The sequence below is a fragment of the Dromaius novaehollandiae genome, chromosome 9 (genome assembly GCF_036370855.1).
Source record: "Dromaius novaehollandiae isolate bDroNov1 chromosome 9, bDroNov1.hap1, whole genome shotgun sequence".
Taxonomy (NCBI): domain Eukaryota; kingdom Metazoa; phylum Chordata; class Aves; order Casuariiformes; family Dromaiidae; genus Dromaius; species Dromaius novaehollandiae.
In genome coordinates this window covers 20,470,459-20,489,249 of record NC_088106.1, presented here as the reverse complement: position 1 = coordinate 20,489,249, position 18,791 = coordinate 20,470,459, and the positions used below count along the sequence as shown (strand labels likewise).

General features: G+C 38.6%; 1 protein-coding gene and 1 long non-coding RNA gene across 5 annotated transcripts in view; one reads left to right on the top strand and one right to left on the bottom strand.

The window, feature by feature from the left end:
• Positions 1-1,110: 1,110 nt before the first annotated feature.
• The window catches only part of COL4A4 (collagen type IV alpha 4 chain), a 77,300-nt gene continuing 59,619 nt past the window's right edge, over positions 1,111-18,791 (bottom strand). For 2 of the 4 annotated variants that reach the window (XM_064516896.1, XM_064516897.1), the window contains 13 exons: positions 18,647-18,754; positions 18,257-18,364; positions 13,827-13,898; positions 12,904-13,032; positions 11,350-11,457; positions 10,284-10,439; positions 9,493-9,591; positions 9,181-9,189; positions 8,099-8,230; positions 5,760-5,876; positions 4,529-4,717; positions 2,465-2,751; positions 1,111-1,825 (listed from right to left, as the gene is read on the bottom strand). In XM_064516896.1, coding sequence (XP_064372966.1) covers positions 1,562-1,825; positions 2,465-2,751; positions 4,529-4,717; positions 5,760-5,876; positions 8,099-8,230; positions 9,181-9,189; positions 9,493-9,591; positions 10,284-10,439; positions 11,350-11,457; positions 12,904-13,032; positions 13,827-13,898; positions 18,257-18,364; positions 18,647-18,754 — 1,778 coding nt within the window. In that variant the 3' untranslated portion in view covers positions 1,111-1,561. The remainder of the gene's footprint in view (positions 1,826-2,464; positions 2,752-4,528; positions 4,718-5,759; positions 5,877-8,098; positions 8,231-9,180; positions 9,190-9,492; positions 9,592-10,283; positions 10,440-11,349; positions 11,458-12,903; positions 13,033-13,826; positions 13,899-18,256; positions 18,365-18,646; positions 18,755-18,791) is intronic. The other 2 variants (XM_064516898.1, XM_064516899.1) reach the window with 2 other exon arrangements.
• The window catches only part of LOC112988888 (uncharacterized), a 28,158-nt gene continuing 27,727 nt past the window's right edge, over positions 18,361-18,791 (top strand). Inside the window, exon 1 of the long non-coding RNA XR_010390508.1 lies at positions 18,361-18,536. This is a non-coding gene — a long non-coding RNA (uncharacterized LOC112988888). The remainder of the gene's footprint in view (positions 18,537-18,791) is intronic.

The window sequence follows — 18,791 nt, the reverse complement described above, 5'->3', positions numbered from 1 at the left end:
ATCCTCATAGACAAGCTGAGGCTAGATAAATGGACAGTGAAGTGGACTGAAAACTGGCTGAACTGTCCAGCTCAGAGGGTTGTGATCAGCAGCAGGAAGTCCAGCTGGAGGCCAGTTGCTAGTGATGTCCCCAAGGTGTTGATACTGGGGCAAATACTATTTAACTTCCTCATTAATGAGCTGGATGATGCGACCAAATGCACCCTCAGCAAGTTCGCAGATGATACAAAACTGGGAGGAGTGGCTGATGCACCAGTTGGTTGTGCTGCTATTCAGAGGGACCTTAACAGGCTGGAGAAATAGGCAGAGAGGAAGTTGAAGACTCATGTTATCCTCATGAAGTTTGAACAAGGGGAAGTGCGAAGTTCTGCCCCTAGGAAGGAACAAACCTATGCAGCACTAACACATGCTGGGGGACGACCATCTGGAAAGCAGCTCCACAGAGAAGGAACTGGGGTTTCTGATGGACACCAAGTTGAACGTGAGCCAGCAATGTGCCCTTTGGCAAAGGTGGCCAACAGTATCTTGGGCTGCACTAGGAAGAGCATTGCAAGCAGGTCAAGGAAGTGACCCTTCCCCTCTGCTCAGCGCTGGTGAGGCCCCATCTGGAGTGCTGTGTCCAGCACTGGGCTCCCCAGTACAAGAGAGATGTGGAGCTACTGGAATGAGTCCAGTGAAGGGCCACACAAATGATTAAAGGACTGGAGCATCTCTCATATGAGGAAAGGCTGAAAGAGCTGGGACTGTTTAGCCTGGAGAAGAGAAGGCACAGAAGGGCTCTTGTTAATATTTATAAAAGCCTGACAGGAGGGAGTAAAGAAGACTGAGCTGGAGTCTCCTCACAGATGCCAAGTGGCAGGATGACAGACAACAGGTGCAAATTGATATACAGGAAACTCCATCTGAGGGTTAGAAAACATTTTTTCATTGTGAGGCTGTTTGAACCCCGGAGCAGGTTGTTGCAGAGTCTCCATCCTTAGAGATACTCACATCTTGACTGGACACGGTCCTGGACAACCTGCTTTAGCTGTCCCTCCTTGAGCAGGGATGTTGGACCAGATGATCTCCAGAGGTCCCTGCCAACCCCAGCTATTCTGTGAAGGCACTGTATACTTGCACATCCGTATTTATTCTTTTTTTTAGAGAGTAGTTATTTATAATATGCCATATAAATACACATACTCCTCCTGTTCTAAATGCTCCTTGTAGCAGGAAATGTGTTGTCTTGCATAATCAGGTATGTTTTCCCTGGTATTCCAGAACAACTTAATTCAAGCCTCCAAACTCTCCCTGTTGCCTGTATATTACAGTAGTGAATTCCAGTGTGACAGTTTCATTTTTTTGGTCTTGCGTTGTTTACACTAGATTTTCCTATCTGTAGATATGTGTACAGGGGTGGATAAAATTCAATAGATGCATCTTTCAGTCCTACATATCAATACAAACAAAAACAACAGAACTGTAGACTTTCAAACGTATTCCAATATCAAATCATGTTTAAACCTCTAGCATGCTGCTCTTCCCTATGCAAGTCTCATTCGAGCTGCTCAGATTTGTTCTGTTAGCCGTGCTTCAGGCACACCTGACATCTACTGATTTTTTTCCTCTGCTCTTGTCCTTCTTTGAGAGTTCCTGACAGAGGTGCTGATGCAAACTGCAATTCAGGCATCACTGTTATTAGCCAGAAACTGTATTCATTAGCAAAAAACTGACATGTTCCCCGCTGACCCTGGCATTCAATGAATGGTGCAGATCTGAAGTCTTCTAGGCAACTTCCAGGTGACATAAGAGACTGTCCACCTCCCTGATCACCAGATCCAGTATGCTGGAAAGAACAAAAAAAGAACTTGATAACTGCATATGAAAAATAGGTAAAGGATGGCAATACGCATTTTGGGGCTGTAATTCCTTCTAACTGTGCTATTTTTGGTGATCACAGATTGGAGTAAACTTCTTTTGGAGAAAAGCTTCAGTACTTCTTTAATAATTTAATCTCAATAACCTTAATAAATAATCTTAATATCTATTTTAAAAAGTCTAGAACCAGCTCACTTATTTTCTTTGTATTTATCAGACTGAAGCAAGGAGTAATCTAGGTGGATGCTAAATGATGTTGTTATCTAAACTTGCTTCAGATGTGACTAGAGGACAGCATTAAAAAGACAAGGACCTTTAATTCCTCAAAATGCATCTCTGCGCATGAAAATTCCATTTTTTATTAACAACAAGCAAGCAAAATCTTATTAATTTTAAGAATCGTGTAACTTAGGGCAATGACTTCAGTATATACAGCTACAGATGGGCTCTGTAACTTCAAATTGATTCTTTTTTTGGTGGATTTTATTTTGTAATGTTTGCTAGGTGCTGCAGTTTATTTTTCAGAGCTAAAATCTGTGAACCTTTAAAATGCAAAAGCTGTATGCAAGAAACTTCTATATGGATGCTCATGTGCACAGACTCTTACCATCAAAAAAGAATATCCTATCCAAAGACTTCTCCAGTTCAGTGGGCAGGGAGGAATTGACTGATCTTGGCTATGAACTGCTACAGCTTGGGCTGGGGCCTCACATACAGCACATCTGCTTATATATGGTTGTATTTCTTCTTCAGAGAGTGGCATCATTGGTAAAGGAGCAGCACTTGACAACCAGTAAGACTTATCATTTCGACTGGCGTAGTAACAAACTTGGTTGATATTACAATAAGCAAAGGGCATAGTATTAAATATAGGAAGACAAGATCCTGCCAGACCTGAAAATCATAACAAATGATGAAAATTATTCCACTTTTTTTCAGGTAAGTTCAAAGCAGTATTTTGGGCAATGTTTTTGCAAAACTGTATGGCTTAACAGATGCCACATAATTCACAAATCTTAAATCTCCCATCATCTTTTTTACCAAAATGACTAATAATATTGTAAAAAGAAACTTGTTTTTTACTAATCAGTATCTTCCTTTGACCAGTAACACTTCAGGATGTCACAATCCAGTATTTAAACATGATGTAGTTTGTCACCGTGGGAAACAGTTATGATAACAAATTTCTTAACTGTGACAACACTGAAAAATAAATTAGGCAAGAGGTGGCAGCTGATTTAAAAAGGAGATAAGCTATTTACAAACTCACTAGGAGGAGTGAGAAACCAAATGCCAACATTGATAAAATAGATAATTTTTGTGAAGTATGACAAGCTATTGCTACCAATGAATTAAGATGAAATCTCAGTAGCCGTTCTGTTGCCTTCTAGGTTGTTGCCTTCCTGGTTTCACAGACTCTCAAAGTGAAGTAAAAGGATTGAGAGATTTCACAGAGCCTATCCTGCAAAATTCTCATCCGCCAGACATTAGCAGGAATTAAGAAGTGACTAGTGCATACGTCAGATTCAAGTTCTCCCAGAATTGAGTTTAGAACAGTTTCATGATGACCTTTTAGTTAACATAATAATCACTGAAAACATATTCTGCCTTGAACTTTGTGCTTGATGTATTATTTCTGTAATGCCCTCAAACCTTACTGTCTGCTGTGAAGACATATAACACTCCTATATAAAAAGACAGTTTTGCTTATCACAGATAATATTCCATTCCAGTAATAAGAAAGCATCTAGAGTAGCCTGAGTAAGGAAAAGGCCTGCAAAAAAGAACACATTTTGGTCATAGGGAACAAGGATTTTATTTTATTTGGCTCTTATTTTCACTGTTATTATAAGGCACTGTGTTACCAACTGTGGCTATCCTGGGGAATGCCAAACACATAATAGTGAAAACATTTCAAACTAACACTGGTGTACTAAAAATATCTATTTTTATTCCTTTTAGTAAGTACTTTTAAATACTTCTTTTTCATTCAGCTTATTAGCTCCTTGATCTTTCCTCCTAAGGGACTTTGCTGCCTCCTGCCTAAAAAGATGACAAAAATTAAAGAAATTTCTTCCATGCAAATTGCAGCCACTCAGTTTTTAAGGCTGCAGGTCAGGCCACTTATTTAGACAGTTAACTTTAGTTAAGACTGGTACAAGTGGCCCAAGACACCCAAACAGACCTGTCTTTGGGAGAATTTTGTCTATCTTGTCCAAAAAATATTAGCTTCTGACTATCAAAAGCACATGATTCTGCTATACATGTAATGGCTAATTTTACTTGTAAAATTTATTTACACTATCTAACTATAACCACCTAACTTAACCAGCTATTTTTCCCAAGTTGACAGTAAAAAGGAACAGATCATCCAGGAGAGATTCAAAACAAACCACTCATCTCTAACATCTCTTCAAAATTACTCACATGTAGAAATATTTTTTTCATTCAAATACAGCAGCATAATCGGTCACGTAATAGGGCAACATAACCATGTTCGTTATAATCAGTATAATAAGAAATCTTGGAAATTAGTATGGAGTCTGTAGAAAATAAGTAACTGATGATGATTCTTAAAAGTGTGCTCCATTGGACTTGTCTTTTATTGTATATAGAGCACATCACATTAGATCTTAACTGGAGAGTGACTACCATGTAGTGCAATACATACCAAGATCTTGATTATGAGCTTTCTCTTGTCCTTCCAGGTACAACAGACTATAGCCAGTCCATAATTTTGGCATTCCCTGTGGACAGAGTGGTTCTCTGTCTGACTGACTGTGAAGAACAAGCAAGAATCCACTTGCAGATCTAATTTGAGGGCCTGGTGGTCCTGGGATACCAGTCTGGCCAGGTGGACCTTATACGTAGAAGAAAAGGTAAAACAATTTTGCTTGCATGAACACTTAACCAGTGGGAGCTTTTATCTTTTACTCTATTTTAGTGTTCAGTAAGGGGTTCCTGACTGAATATAATACAACTTCATATGGGCAGTAAAGGGAGCAGAAGACTCACATTATCCTTGTTATCGGAGAGAATTGAAGTAAATTGCTGCTGAATGCTTTGACAGTTGGTGTTTCTAGTCTTGCCTCTGTCCTGTGCTGCGTGGATATTTGCCCATGAAGAAATGAACTTAGGGGGGCAATAATTTTATGGATTTGCTCACTAGCATGACTTTGCTGTCTGGACTTGAATCCCTGAAGTAACAGTTGATGCCCTTTCTTCACATATTTATTAAATTAATAATTTATTAAACAGCAGTCACAGCTGAAATACAATTTTAATTACTCACAGACAGTTGAATCATTAGCCATGACTTAGAAATGCATACCTATTGATATACAGTGTCTAAACATGTATGCTTGATTGGTTTTCTGGTTAATAATGTATGTTGAGATTTTCCTTAAGCTGGGGCCTTTTGACGTGTTATCATTCACAAGTGTCACTACCAGTGCTTGAGCTGAAGGGGAAAAAGAAGTGGTAGATACCTCAGGCCAGAGAGTGAATTGGGGTGGAAAACTGAGGTAAATGGGGGAAGCAGAGAGAAAACATGGCCTGTACATCATCTCACACATCTCCCCTCAGAGTCACGTGACTGGGTTGCTGCATGAACAGCACTGATGAGTAAACAAACTCCCATCTCCCTGGTCTTGTTGGCTCCCCTCTCCTGCTAAACTCTGGTTTAGCTATCACAAATACAGTCCCCTTGTCAGTCTATTCCACTGCTTTTGTTTGAGCTTGTTGAGAGCAGCAACTCTTGTTGAGTTCCTTGAAGGTTTTCTGAATTGGAGCCACCACTACCGAAAAGCATCGGTAAGTTTATTTTCAAAATGAAGAAATCACAGTATCTGCTTATCCCATCCCACAGTGGTAAACAGGCAGGAAAAAACAGCCATTCTTACCTTGTGGCCCAATGTATCCTTGTTCTCCTATATTCCCTTGGTCACCTGGAGGTCCAGGTGGCCCAGGTGAGCCATCTTGACCTGGCAGGCCACATGACCCTTCTTCACCTTTTCTTCCTAGATAAATATAAAGCAGGCACTTTTCCTTCCTATGGCTGCATTTAATGGTTATACATTGTCCAAACATACACAGCATGCAATGGGCCAGTTAGCAGAACTGAACCACCAAGAAATGACGCTTAAGGAACAGAAAGGTGTAGAACTGTTTTCTGTTGGGAATTTGCTTTGTAGCTTATTCTCTTTTGTTGTGACTGCAGTGGTAGTTCAGAGGCAGGAGTGTGATAACAGAGCAACTGCTGGTAAGATTTTGTCCTCTGTAAGGAACTTGTGGAATTTAAAATTGAGATCAAACCTCTGACAAATATTATCATGCAATCCTCTTGCAGAGATGCTATCAGTATCTACACCCATGTAATGAGTTATGACTCATCCTATGGCAAGCCTTCATCTTTTAGGGCCCAATTCAGCAAAGCCTTTAAACATATACTGACCTTCCTGTGAAGTAATGTATGTAATAGTTCTTTACAGAACAGAGAGGGACTACTGAATTGGATTACATCCAGTGGGGAAGGACAAACAAATCTTAGGCTCTCAATGGCCTCACCTTTTTTTTAAAATATATATATATATATATATATATATATATATATATATATATATATATATATATATATGTATATGTGTGTGTGTGTGTGTGTGTGTATATAATAGATTTTTTATACACTAGCAGATATGCTATACAGGCCATAGACAGCAATAGTCCTGTCCACTGGCTACATTTTAAAATACCTGAATTGAATATCAAGTTCCACTTGTCAGATATTATTGCATTTGGCAGTGGTTTTCCTTTTCTGGTGAAAGAAAATTTTCAGCTGAACATGTCTCTTGTACCTGAGTTGGTTCTCATAAATGGTGTGTGCTTTATTCATTGCAAACTATACCAATTGTTTAGCCTTCAGACTTAAGTATTTTTTGAAAAGCTGTCTCACAACATGGAGAATTTCCTCTTATTACTTTTTAAGTTAATCAAGAAAATCTAAAACAGTCAAAACACTTTAACAGCTTTTCAATGTTTGTTGCATAGTTATTTTGCCAAAGTTCAAGTATATGGAAGTTTCAGTAATAAACTTCACTTTTGCCAGTAAAATCTCCAGTTGTCTCATCTGTCTGTGTAGCTTCCCCAGCAGGGACAAGATTAGATTCTGCTGTGTTAATGAAAGAAAAAGCATCATTAAGTGTTTCTTTTGTCAAACCAGTATGAGTATGTATCACTGTACTGCCAGGTTTTACAGAAACTATTTAAGGATGTATACAGGGGAAACACACCATTTCAACTCCAGAGACAACTTTTAGTTCACAAATCAATTAAAATTAAGCCAAATAAAACTAAATAGTTCACTGAAAACTGCCTTGTGTTCACTTCCATGAGAGCAATGAACCCTGCAGGTATTCTCCTGGGAGAACATGATGGGTTTTCTCTCTGGAGATATTGGATGTCCAGCGTAGCTACCACAACAAATCTGGGTTTCCTAAACAATAAATGTCTGAAGGCACCGGAGGGATTCCACTATCTAAACTGAAAACACTTCTGCTACATTTCTGTGAAGACAGTTGTTCTGTTGGAGTCATCAGTACCTGCATCACCCCTTGTTTTTTTGTTGTCATCTTTTTGTATATATCAGAAGAATGTTTCAGTTGTGAGAGTCTTAGCTTCTTTTTAAGATCTCTTTGGCCAGTTTTCTTTTGTTATAACCCTTTTTCTCTTGGTTTAAGAGGAAAAAAAGTGCTATCATATCTGCCTCTCTTGACTTCAGTGGCCTTTCAGGACTTAGGTTAGCACAGCTTTTTGAAACATTATTGCTAAATTTTAAAGCATGTAGGTTTTTAACATCCTCCAAATATACCCTGCCTGGGCCAAACCACCAGTTAGTACCAAACCATAGAGGAGGAGGTTTGAGGCATTGCATTTTCTTTTGCTAGTAAAAAGGAAAAATAACATTTGATGAAGTTTGTCTCAACAGTATATGATGCTTTTGCCTGCCCTTGTCTGGGAAAAGGGAATGTAGTGCAGGCAGCCTCAAGTAGCCTGGTTCAGCCACACTGTGATCAATCATCCTCGGCATTGAACAGCCACTGTATGTTTCTGGAGACTGTTAATAAATGCTTAAGGAGAACAGACAGAATAAAACACGGAGAAGGGTCTCTGACACGCCAACCCTTTCCAATACCTTGTCTGCAAGGCTAAAATAGACATCCAGACTTTCAAAACATGAGCTTACCTTGGGGTCCAGGGTGACCTATTGGCCCTGGTAATCCTATAGAACCATCATCTCCTCTTTGTCCTGTTTCTCCAGGAGGCCCTGGGATTGCAGGGCATGAGTCATCTATTTTTCCTGGTTCACCAGGGTCACCTGGAATGTGTAATAGGAAACAAATCAGACAAAAAGTTGGGTAATAGCTCCCAGGAGAAAAATCAACACAACAGTTAGTTGATTTTGGTATTCAAGTGTATATTTTAAGTGAAGTATTTTAAAAACTTGAACGATTGGGTCTCACTGTTTTTAACTTTACTCTCAGTCTTTAAGAACAGCATTTAACAGGATGGCAAGCATGTGTTCATAAGTGTATGCTAGTTTGCATTTTTCAAATGTTTAGTGTGCATTGTCTCTATTCTGTATTAACGTGCCCAAAACTGATGACAGTTAAAGTCTAAAGTCTATCCAACTTCAGCTCCAACACTTTAGCACGTGTTCATATTTACAGTACTTCATCTGCACTGTGGCTGAATCTTGAAAACCCTAAATGAGCAGGCAAAAGGAAGGTTGCTAGCTGTTCTATACCAGAATGCTCACTTTAAAAAAAAAAAAAAAAAAAAAAAAAAAAAAAAAGGCGGGGGGGCCACATTTTATGTATTATAAGTTACTAAGAGTTATTGGCTATTTGCATTTTGGAACAAAAGCAAAATCAGGTCAGTGTAATCACACTAAGAGTTAAGTGTCTGTACTAATCCTGTGTAGGATTCAAGCTTTAGATAGGTTTTTGGCTAGATAGTGTCTGCTGTGACAAGTGAAAACAAAATACTCCAGAGTGATAAATAATTTGAAACAAAAGTATTTTACATGTCTCTGGACAGAATTATAACTAAGTGACATCTTACTATGAGCCTTCTCATGTAGCATCATTCTGATATTGCTCTGCTTGGAAGTGCTAGGTATTTATGTGAAAAATCTGTTAGAATTGCACTGTTGTGGCAGTATACTATTCCTAGCAGCCTAGCTAAGACGACCTTCTAATTAGAATAGAGTGCATCTAAACAGAAGGAAGCAGAGATGAAAACAGTAGTCAATAAACATCAACTTACCTATGAAACCTGAAAGATTTGAAAAATTGAAAGCATATTGCAGCCATCGTGGTGCAGGCAGGAATAAGTTTCAGGCATGTAAATTATAAAAAAAGAATGGAATGAGAACTAAAATCACTTGCATGAGGTAATATCAATTAAAAAAAAAGTTTAGAAATTTTTACTCAGCTCATATGAGAAATCAATTTACATTTTTTTCTGAGGTTGTTTAAATTTTCTATATCCAAGTAAATGTAAGTAAGAATATTTTATATATGAATACAAAGATCACAGTTATAGCTGAGTGACAAACAGCAACAGGTTCAGAAGTACCTGAAGGACCTTTTGGACCAGGTTTTCCTTGAAAACCTTGGTCTCCTGGTTGTCCTGTAGCACCAGGTGGGCCATGTGGGCCAGGGATTCCCATAGGACCTGGAAAGAAAACAGCTGTGCAATTACATGTGATCATATTCCAAGATGAACATACAAATAAGACAGACTGGCTGCTTGAGTAACACAAAATATTTGAGACTGCTCAACTCTGTTGTCTTCACAGAAAGACAATGAGAGAGAAGACCTTTTCTCTTCTCTCCTCTGCCTGCTCTTGAGCTTAATTAAAATTTACAGCTTTTCCTGTTGTAGAGAATGGGAAGGATTTGTGTAGATACATCTTCTCTACCATCTGTGGAGGAAGCATAGAATTTAGATCCCTGCTTTCAAACTAAGGAATCTGTTGAAAGCCCACAGCTGTTTATATGGTGGACATGAGACTCTCTGTTACTTCATATGCATCTGCAGCTTCCATGGTTTCTCAAGATCTCTGCAGACAGAGCCATGTTTTGTTTTATCTGGCAGATTCAGAAGCTCACTGCTTCAGAATCTCAGGTTGGTGGGGGAGTCTTCCAACAAGTTGCTGGAAACAGTACGTGTGAATCTGGCCCTTCTCCCGCAGCCCTAACTTATCTGTAGATAAGAGGGCAGGACTATGAAATGTCCAGCTCGCCCTTTCCATCTGGCTACAGCAGACTTGCCAACGGCAGTCCCCTGTGTGCACAGCTCAGTTGCATAGGGCCTGGCTTATATCAGCGTAAGTGCATGAGCCAGTTAAAAACTTCATATCATACCCTTTGGGCCTCTTCTTCCTTGGTTCCCTGGCAGACCTTTGGCTCCTTGTTGCCCTCGCTGCCCAGGAATCCCAGGTGCCCCTTGAATACCGACATCACCTGGATCTCCTCGCACAAAGACAGTCTCTCCAGGAGGGCCAGGATTCCCTGGCTGGCCTACAGTAAAAGCATTTTATTCTGAATAAATGCGCAAAGCATAAACATCTAAAAATAGCCATGTTCCACTGATTTTTTTCACTGGGACGTGGTACAGCTCTTGCATGTTTTTGGCAATATAAGCCTTAGTCTTTCTCCAAGGCACTGTTAAGAAGGAAATCAGGGGAATAGCTCCCAAAACCACATAGATTCTGTGCAAGGAGAAAGCAGCAAGTCAATGTTACCTGCATTGAAACACTGTTCCTCCATGTCTATTATAGTGGTGTTGACCCTTCCAATCTCCATCCCCTATTTCCCAATAGAAACCAAGTCTTTTGACTAGGCAAGGAAAGAGTCAGATAATTACCTAAGGTAAAAAGGTCAGAACAACTGAGAGAGCTCAGTTTGGACCAGGGTCTAAAGGAACTGACTGGATCCCTTGGCAAGTTCTGCTTGTAACAGAGGAAGTGCAGTCTATATAAATGCTTACAGAAGAGTTGCAACTTCAGCTCTCCCAGGGGCTGGATTTAGATCAGACAGCTTTTTGTGAGTTTACTACCAACTGCAGGTAAAACTGTAAAGAGGAATCTGAAGAAAATGCCCACACAGACCCTGGACAATGCATTTTATCCTTCTTGCTAGAAAGGGACACCAGTAACCTTATTTCCATTACTGTTGTGGGGAAATGAAGATTATGCTATAGCAACGGAACTTATACAGAATCACCGAACAGGCCAGAAAACTGAATCTGGAGATTGGTGTTTTATTCTTTATCCAGTGATCTAACCACTGTTTCCTCCTCTGTGTATTCACAGAGGTACTGATTGGTTTCTTTGCTCCCTATGCACTTTTGTATGTTGTTCCACAGGCAACAACTCAGTGACTCCTAACAGCACCAGAGCTCACATCTGATATTTTTGTTTTTTAGTACCTCTGATGCCATCTAAACCAGGTGGTCCTTGATCACCCGGAAGACCAGGAGGAGCATGATCAGGAGATCTTCCCATAGGTCCAGCAGGTCCAACAGCTCCTCTTCTACCTATGGGATCACGTAAGAAAAGTGCTGAGTTTTCACCCTGTTTTTATTTTAGATTACAGAAACAAGTTACCAAACAAAAGTATGCTGAAATGTGAAGTTATGGACATGGAGGTAACGTACGCTCTCAGTTGTATATTGAATATACTGCTGCTTAAGCTAATGAAGACTTTCCCTTTGTAGAAGCGAAAATACTTGTTACCTTTTAAAATTTTTAATTCCTTTCTATAAAATCTACTTAAACTGAAGATGTCCCAAAATGCATCATCACACATGGACATTATTACTATAGATAATGTTCTACCCCTGAGTTCTAACAGTCACAGAAATTGTAAAAATGCAGGACTAGCAGGGACCCTAAGACCATCCTGCCTGGGGAAGGGTAAGTATTCACGGACTGTTCCTAACAAAAGTGAGTTCAGCTATTTTCTAAAAACCTCCAGTAAACAAGATAATACACTTAAGGCCAGTAACTTTGTTTGTCTAATGTTTGATCTGTATTTTTGCAAAATAAGACACTTAGTGCCCTATGCATGACAAGTAGGAAGAGCTACTAGTCAACATCCTCTGCATAACACTTGAATACAGGAAGGTTAATACCATATGTTGTACCCTATTGCCTTCTCTTTTCTACAGAAAACAAATCTAATTTCTTTGAGCTTCTTTTCAACTCCATCCTTCTATTTACTATCTAGTGAGTTTTCCCTAATTTGTCAAAGCTGGCCACAATATGCCAGAGTAGGCCTTGCCCACCCCATGTCAAGCAGTATTAATAAATCTTGGAATGAAACTTCTTTTTTTAGTCAACACCATCATCCTTTTGTCTCCCTCAGTTCATGAAAACTGGTAACTGCAAATTTGAGCTGAGAAAACAACTGATTGTGTGTTCGTCCTACAGTTATTCACCTCACCAGAATTCATCTCGGGTAGTTTGCTTTGATGATCCTGTGATCTTTCCATACTTGGTGTTGTCTGAATTTTTTCCTTACATCTTGTACCTTTCCTTTATACCCTTCTCTCAAACATTTGCTTCTTCCTATTTTTGTGCAATTCCTTCATCACTAAAGCTCTTAAATAATCACAGCAATCTTGTGATATAGTTCCATCTTTCATTTACATCAGGTCAATTGATAGAGTTACTGTATTTCTGTGACTACAAGCTCTCCTGCACGTTTTTTCTTTAGGAATTTCTCCCCAAGAGGCAACTCATAGCAGCTCCCTGAAACTGTCCAAGTCCATTGCCTTCTATTCTCATTCCTTCCTGTCCTGTAGCATAATAAACAATAAATATTGGGGTATCTGTATATAGTCAGGAAGTGTATTATTACAGTGGAAATGGTTTTCTTAGCGAGGGAATCTCCTGTGTATGTATTCATGTTCATGCTAACTGGGGAAGAGCCAGCTTCATTTCAAATCTGCAGGGTATGATGAGGAGAAAGCCTTCCTTACCTGGGAATCCTGGCAATCCCCTTTCTCCAGGGGGACCTGGAATAGAAATACCAGGCCATCCAGGTTCACCTCTGTCTCCTTTTGGTCCAAGTTCTCCCGTGTATCCTGGGGTCCCTGTTTCACTTTGACCTTTATAGGAAAACAATTATGTACATATAGCCTATAGTGAGTACAACTACAGATGTGCAGAACAGAAATATCAGCTGAAGATGTTCTTCCTTGCAAGGGTTGCCTAGCACTACTTTTCTGGTTCTCTCTTGGCAGCTGGATAGAGCTTTGTTGAATCTGGCCCTTATTCATTCATCTCTTTCAAAGGAATTAAGCTCTTTGCTTTAGGGCCCTGCTTCAGGGGTTATTTTATATGGTATTATTGTCTGTAATTTGAAATGTAAACTGATTTCAGGGTCCTAAATTTAATTTTCTATCAGCATAAATTTGTAATCTCTAGATAGATGGTGAGCATTGATTTTAATACTGTTTCAAAAGCACCTTTTGAAAGCTGCAAATAGATTAGCATGAGTGAAATCCAGGTTCCTCTGAAGTCTGTGGCACAACTCCCATTGACTTTAATGGGGCTGGGATTTTGTAAGTCTCCTTTTAATTTGTTAGTTTATCTTTTACATATAAAAAAAACCTGGAGACTTGGCTTTACTTTCAATCATCTGCACTGAATATTTGCATTGTAAAAACAGCTCTGAAAGTTTCCAATGAAACTATGTGAGTAATGGAAGTTTTAAAGTTTTCTCCACAAATAACTGCAGGTATGTTACAAGGCTATTAGCTTTAGGTTCTGTTTGAAAGTTTAGCCTGACCCTTAATGTTCTCTTCTGGGCAAGACAAATATCAAAATAACATGCATCATTCCTTGTACATTCAGTCATTTAAGAGATTTTCTGTTCCACATGGCTATTTTCATTCTTTACCTGGAGCTCCTGGGGAACCCTTTTGACCTTTTAGTCCATTCAAGCCATCTAGTCCAGGCAGTCCAGGAAGACCTGAGAGGTATTACAGGCATGACTGAGTGCCACAAAAATCCTTTAAACAGTCAAAATTAAAATTATGCAGTTTTTGCTGACAACATTCTGGATCAAGACAGAATAGTTGCTGAATTTGATTCATATTGGCAAGTGAAGAGGAGACCACATTGTAACTGAGTGCAGTTGTCTTGGAAAGGGAAGTGTGAAGGAAATCTGAAAATAGCAGTCATAATACACTTTCATGTCAAAGCAGGAAGCTCAGCATGGGCTAACTCACTCTGTACTGAACCTAATGACTGTGGCTAGCTGCAGGCACTGCTACCTGTGATTAACTAGTCCAAAGTTAGCTATGTTATCACTAAATGACCCTGTAATAGCCAGGTGACTAGAATGCAGATCTACTTAAAATGACTGTGAAGATGAACTTCTTTACAGCTTCTGTTCTAAGTGTAAGTGTGGTTTTAATCTACCTCCACTAGAAAGAAAGTTTTTCATGTGGCTTTTTATTTTTTCTAGCCTTGCAGATTTCACACAGAAAAATGGTGTTTTGCATCACACTATTGCAACAACTCTTCAAACTGAACCGCACAAAAGTTTTGAAGACAACAAAACGACATACCTGAAATTGAGACCAACACTAACATATGACAGTATACAGTAGCTTTGTCACTAGTGCTTTCACTAGGTGATCAGATCACAAGCTGAATGCTCATGGCAGTCAGAAATTTTTTTTTATAATCTGTGCTTTTTTGAAAATCACTAAAATACAATAAATAAAACATAGATGCCATTTTTACCTCCCCTCACTTTTTTAAGAGTTGAACTAATCTGAAATTGTGTGCTTTTTTTTTTCAGTAAAGGGTAAAATATCTCCATGTCATTAGCATTTTATAGCTTCCTAAATTGTATAGATGAAGTATCAAATAGCAAAAAGACATACACTTACTAAATACAAACTGCAGACTTTTCTTACAGTGCCTTGCTATCTCCATTTCAAATGATAAAGAACTACAAATAAAAGCACTTCATCTTAAGTGAAATTCAAAGTTCATTCATATTTCACTGAAAATAGTACCTATATTCAGGCACTCCTTTAGTTAAAAAAAAAAAGTGTTATTTTGCACAAATGCTGATGAAAATCAGTAATTTACAAGACTTATTACAAATACGCTAGAATTAAGACAAAAATCTGATTAAAAATCCATTCTCAGTCTTGTTACTATGGTATTTTTTCTTGGGAAATAAATGAATTATGTCATAATGCTCCTAGTCTAGGCAAAACCAGAATTCAGAATTCTGCTACAATTTAAAACTGAAACAATCACAAATTAGAAAATACAGGATGGAAGCCATCCTATTTCTTATATTTCCCAACTTAAAGCTGCTTAATACTGCAACCTATTTTAAGTTCTCTTAATGTTGCTTGCTTTTCCTATATGAAGATCTTCTTGGTGTTTAAAACTGGGGGAGGTAAGGGGAGAAACCCTATCAGTTGGACGTTCACCTGAGTAACAAATAGGAATGCAATGTTTGGGTGTGTTACTCATGCTAAGGATGAAACTGGTAATAGGAATAGATTTGACATAACTGATGGGACACTTGGCAACAGTTTTTAGAGAGATTTAAGACAGAGGAATAAGACTTGAGATGATTCTTGCTCCGGAGAGGAACAGACTACAGTGGACGCTGACGCTGATCTTCAAGATGTTCAACACTAGTGTCAGTGCCTATTCCTGTCTTTTCACCACTGTTGCTTACCTCTGCCTGATTTCCTTCTGCTGCCACTTCCTGATGCTACCATGTAGACCTTCCAGTCCAGTTGTACTTTTTTTTCTCTACAAGTCTTGAGTTTTACCTTTGTGTCTCTCTCCCTTTCCCTGCCTAGCCATTTCCTTGCAGAGAAGATACAGGTTCTCTATGCCAGTTCCTGTGCATGATCTCAACATGTCCTGCACCATACAGATCTGCTGTATATCCAGAGCATGAATCATGGGAGAGTTTATTGCTCTACTAAGCACATATGAATGGATATATATCTTTTTTTTCCTTTTTTTTTTAATTTAAAAGCAGGTCAAATTTTGCAGGGACAAATTGCTGTAAGAATAGCAACAAGAATGTCCTTCATCAAATGTTCACCTGCCAAATATAAAGGTCAAAGATGTGGTCATTTGAGCAGGGAAAAATAAAAGGTTACTAGGGTTCTTTAACAGACACAGAAAATAATAATCTAGTGCTTTGTTCTCAGAAACTGCGGAACTATTTTAGTTAAAATTAAAAAAAGGAAAGAAGCAGGCACCTGCCTGGAAAAAATTCAATCCAGAAGATTGTTTGAAAGCCTGCAAGACCTTGATAATATACTCTACTATGTAAGGAATTCTCTTTATAATATGGAATGCTGGTAATCCAACCTGTAGTATCTTTTGTGCCCTTAATTCATTGCTCTTTAACTTTTCATGACATTTGTTCCAACTTTCAATCCTACTTTCCATAGCCTGCTTGTGCTTTGGGGATGTTCCCTTTTTCAAGTTTATGTAATAGCTGCATGCCAATTCGGGGAATTTAACGGAGGTATTTTTAAAATTATTATGAACTCTAATGATTTTTGGCACCCAGTTCACCATTTAAAACTTTTTTCATCTTTAGCTTATTCAGTCAAGATTGATGGCCTGGTTTACTTGCTTTCCAGGGAATTTCTGACACATTTGCCAACAATCCATTATAACATCAACACTTGTAATTCTAGATTTTGGACCGCTATAGTTTCATACTTCTAGGTACAGCTGAATTGGCTGACCTATATATGAACCACCATTTCTGTGTTTTACAGACCAATTCAGCTTTTACTCACACAAGTAATTCTGCTGATGTTACTAATACTATTTGCTTCATCAAGGATTATTCACACAAGTAAGGCTTGTCAGCCTGAGCCCTTAAGTAGTAAAATTATCTCTGTAATAAATAAAATGTGATTGTTCTTTGGTAGATGCTATTTGACTAAATTTTTTAATCTAAAAGTTCTTCAGGCATGAGATATGTAATGTAAATGAGAAGCAATTAGACTAACAAGGCTGTGTCCTTAAAAACGAACAAATTAACCATTTCATTTCTAATGCTAGTTATTTACTAAAAATGGTGTAAGATATATATTCTACAGTGAATTGGAATACTAATTCCATTCAGTTCTTATCATCGGGTAGAATTTCAAAGGTACTACTCCTTCTTTTCAACTGTGCTAGCAATATAAAGGGTCTAAACCTTAGCAGGCAACTTGGTCTCTAATGAATTTCCATTTGGAACGGAAATTTTCTTTCTGAAATATGTGTTAATTTGTTATGTTTCTTTTGCAGGACTTGGGATAACTTCTGTACAGTTTAGGAGAGAAATGTCTGACCGCTCATAACAAGACAGAAAATTTTCTGGAGCTCAATGCTCTTCTTTCTTCTTCAAACTTAGATATCATTAGTGCAGCAGCAAATATTGTTTAAGTGAATGAAATGTCTTGCAGATTATGCACCAGCAAGGAATCTGGCATGACAGTTTAAACCAGCACCACTTACTTTTCTACAAGCAGTCATAAATGGTTTCCATTTTTCATTCAGTTTTTCAGTAGCTTATAAGAAACTTCCCAATTTCTCCTTAGGCTGAAATTGAAAAAGTGAATCTACTGTCCTCTCCAACCATTTGTCATAGACCCAAGTGTGATATCTGTATATGGTCACTAATATTACTATTTTTACCCAGAACAGGCTATGAAGCACACTATCACAGTATATATATAATTATAATGTAACTTTTAATTTCGTTATTGACATTTACTATACTGATAATGATATATTCTTCTCCAACAGAAACAACTGTATAGATGTTCAATCTAAACATAACACTGTTCAATCTAAACATAACAACCGTTGTAAAAAGCATAATTCAGGATTTTTGGGAAATGTTTCCACATACATACTTTTTTCAGCATTAAAACTGTCCACAGCAGTCTGCTTTTTTTGTAGAGTAACAGTGGCACTCCATGGTCAAAAGGTAAAACACAGCATAATTGAAGTGAAAAATCTGAATTATTGCAGAAAACGCCTTTTTCTCTGCCTCACTTCTGCCATCAGTTACATCAGCTGAGCCAGAATATGTCTTCCTTACTCAGTTTAGATTGTAGCCTAATTTGGGGAGGTAGCATTTGTGTTACTTGAGTGGGATTTTCAAAGATGCTGGGAACTGGCTTAACTCTCTTAGTGGTCCGTAAAAATACGGAACCAAAATCATGCTCGTATTAGGCATGTTTTAAAGTTCTTTTCCATTTTCAGTGCTAAAAGGACAGTAATATCTGATGCTGTTACTTTACCAGTAGAACTCTACTGTATGGTGCTTACCTTTTCTGCCTTGGGGACCAGCAATTCCTTGCAATCCTGGAGGTCCCAAAAATCCTTGTTTCCCTTTTTCTCCAGGTTCTCCTGGCAATCCCTGAGGGCCCACAGCACCTGAGGATGAAAAAAAATCTTTAATATGCAAATCCATTAAACCGTTGATTTTTTTTTCCACACTATCCAGCACCAGCATTATTCACAGGTACTTGTAAGTGTATGGGAATGTCTGAAGAACTGACTGACTGCTCCTCTGAGAGACTCTGAACAGATTCTATTGCTGCTCTCTGTAAGTACTAAAATACTCTCCTCCACAGACGTGCCGCTTCAGCTGCATTGGCCTGCTCCATATCTCTTTTGAACTGTTACATGACACTGTTTTTTAAACTTTGGCATTACCTGGAAATCCAGGTATTCCTGGGTATCCAGGCTGCCCCTTGGATCCTGGTCTTCCAGGTCGCCCTTCGACACCTGATGAACCCTTCTCTCCTGGGAATCCACAGAGTCCTTAAAGAAAGAAAAATCTAGCAGTTTCTATAAGTTA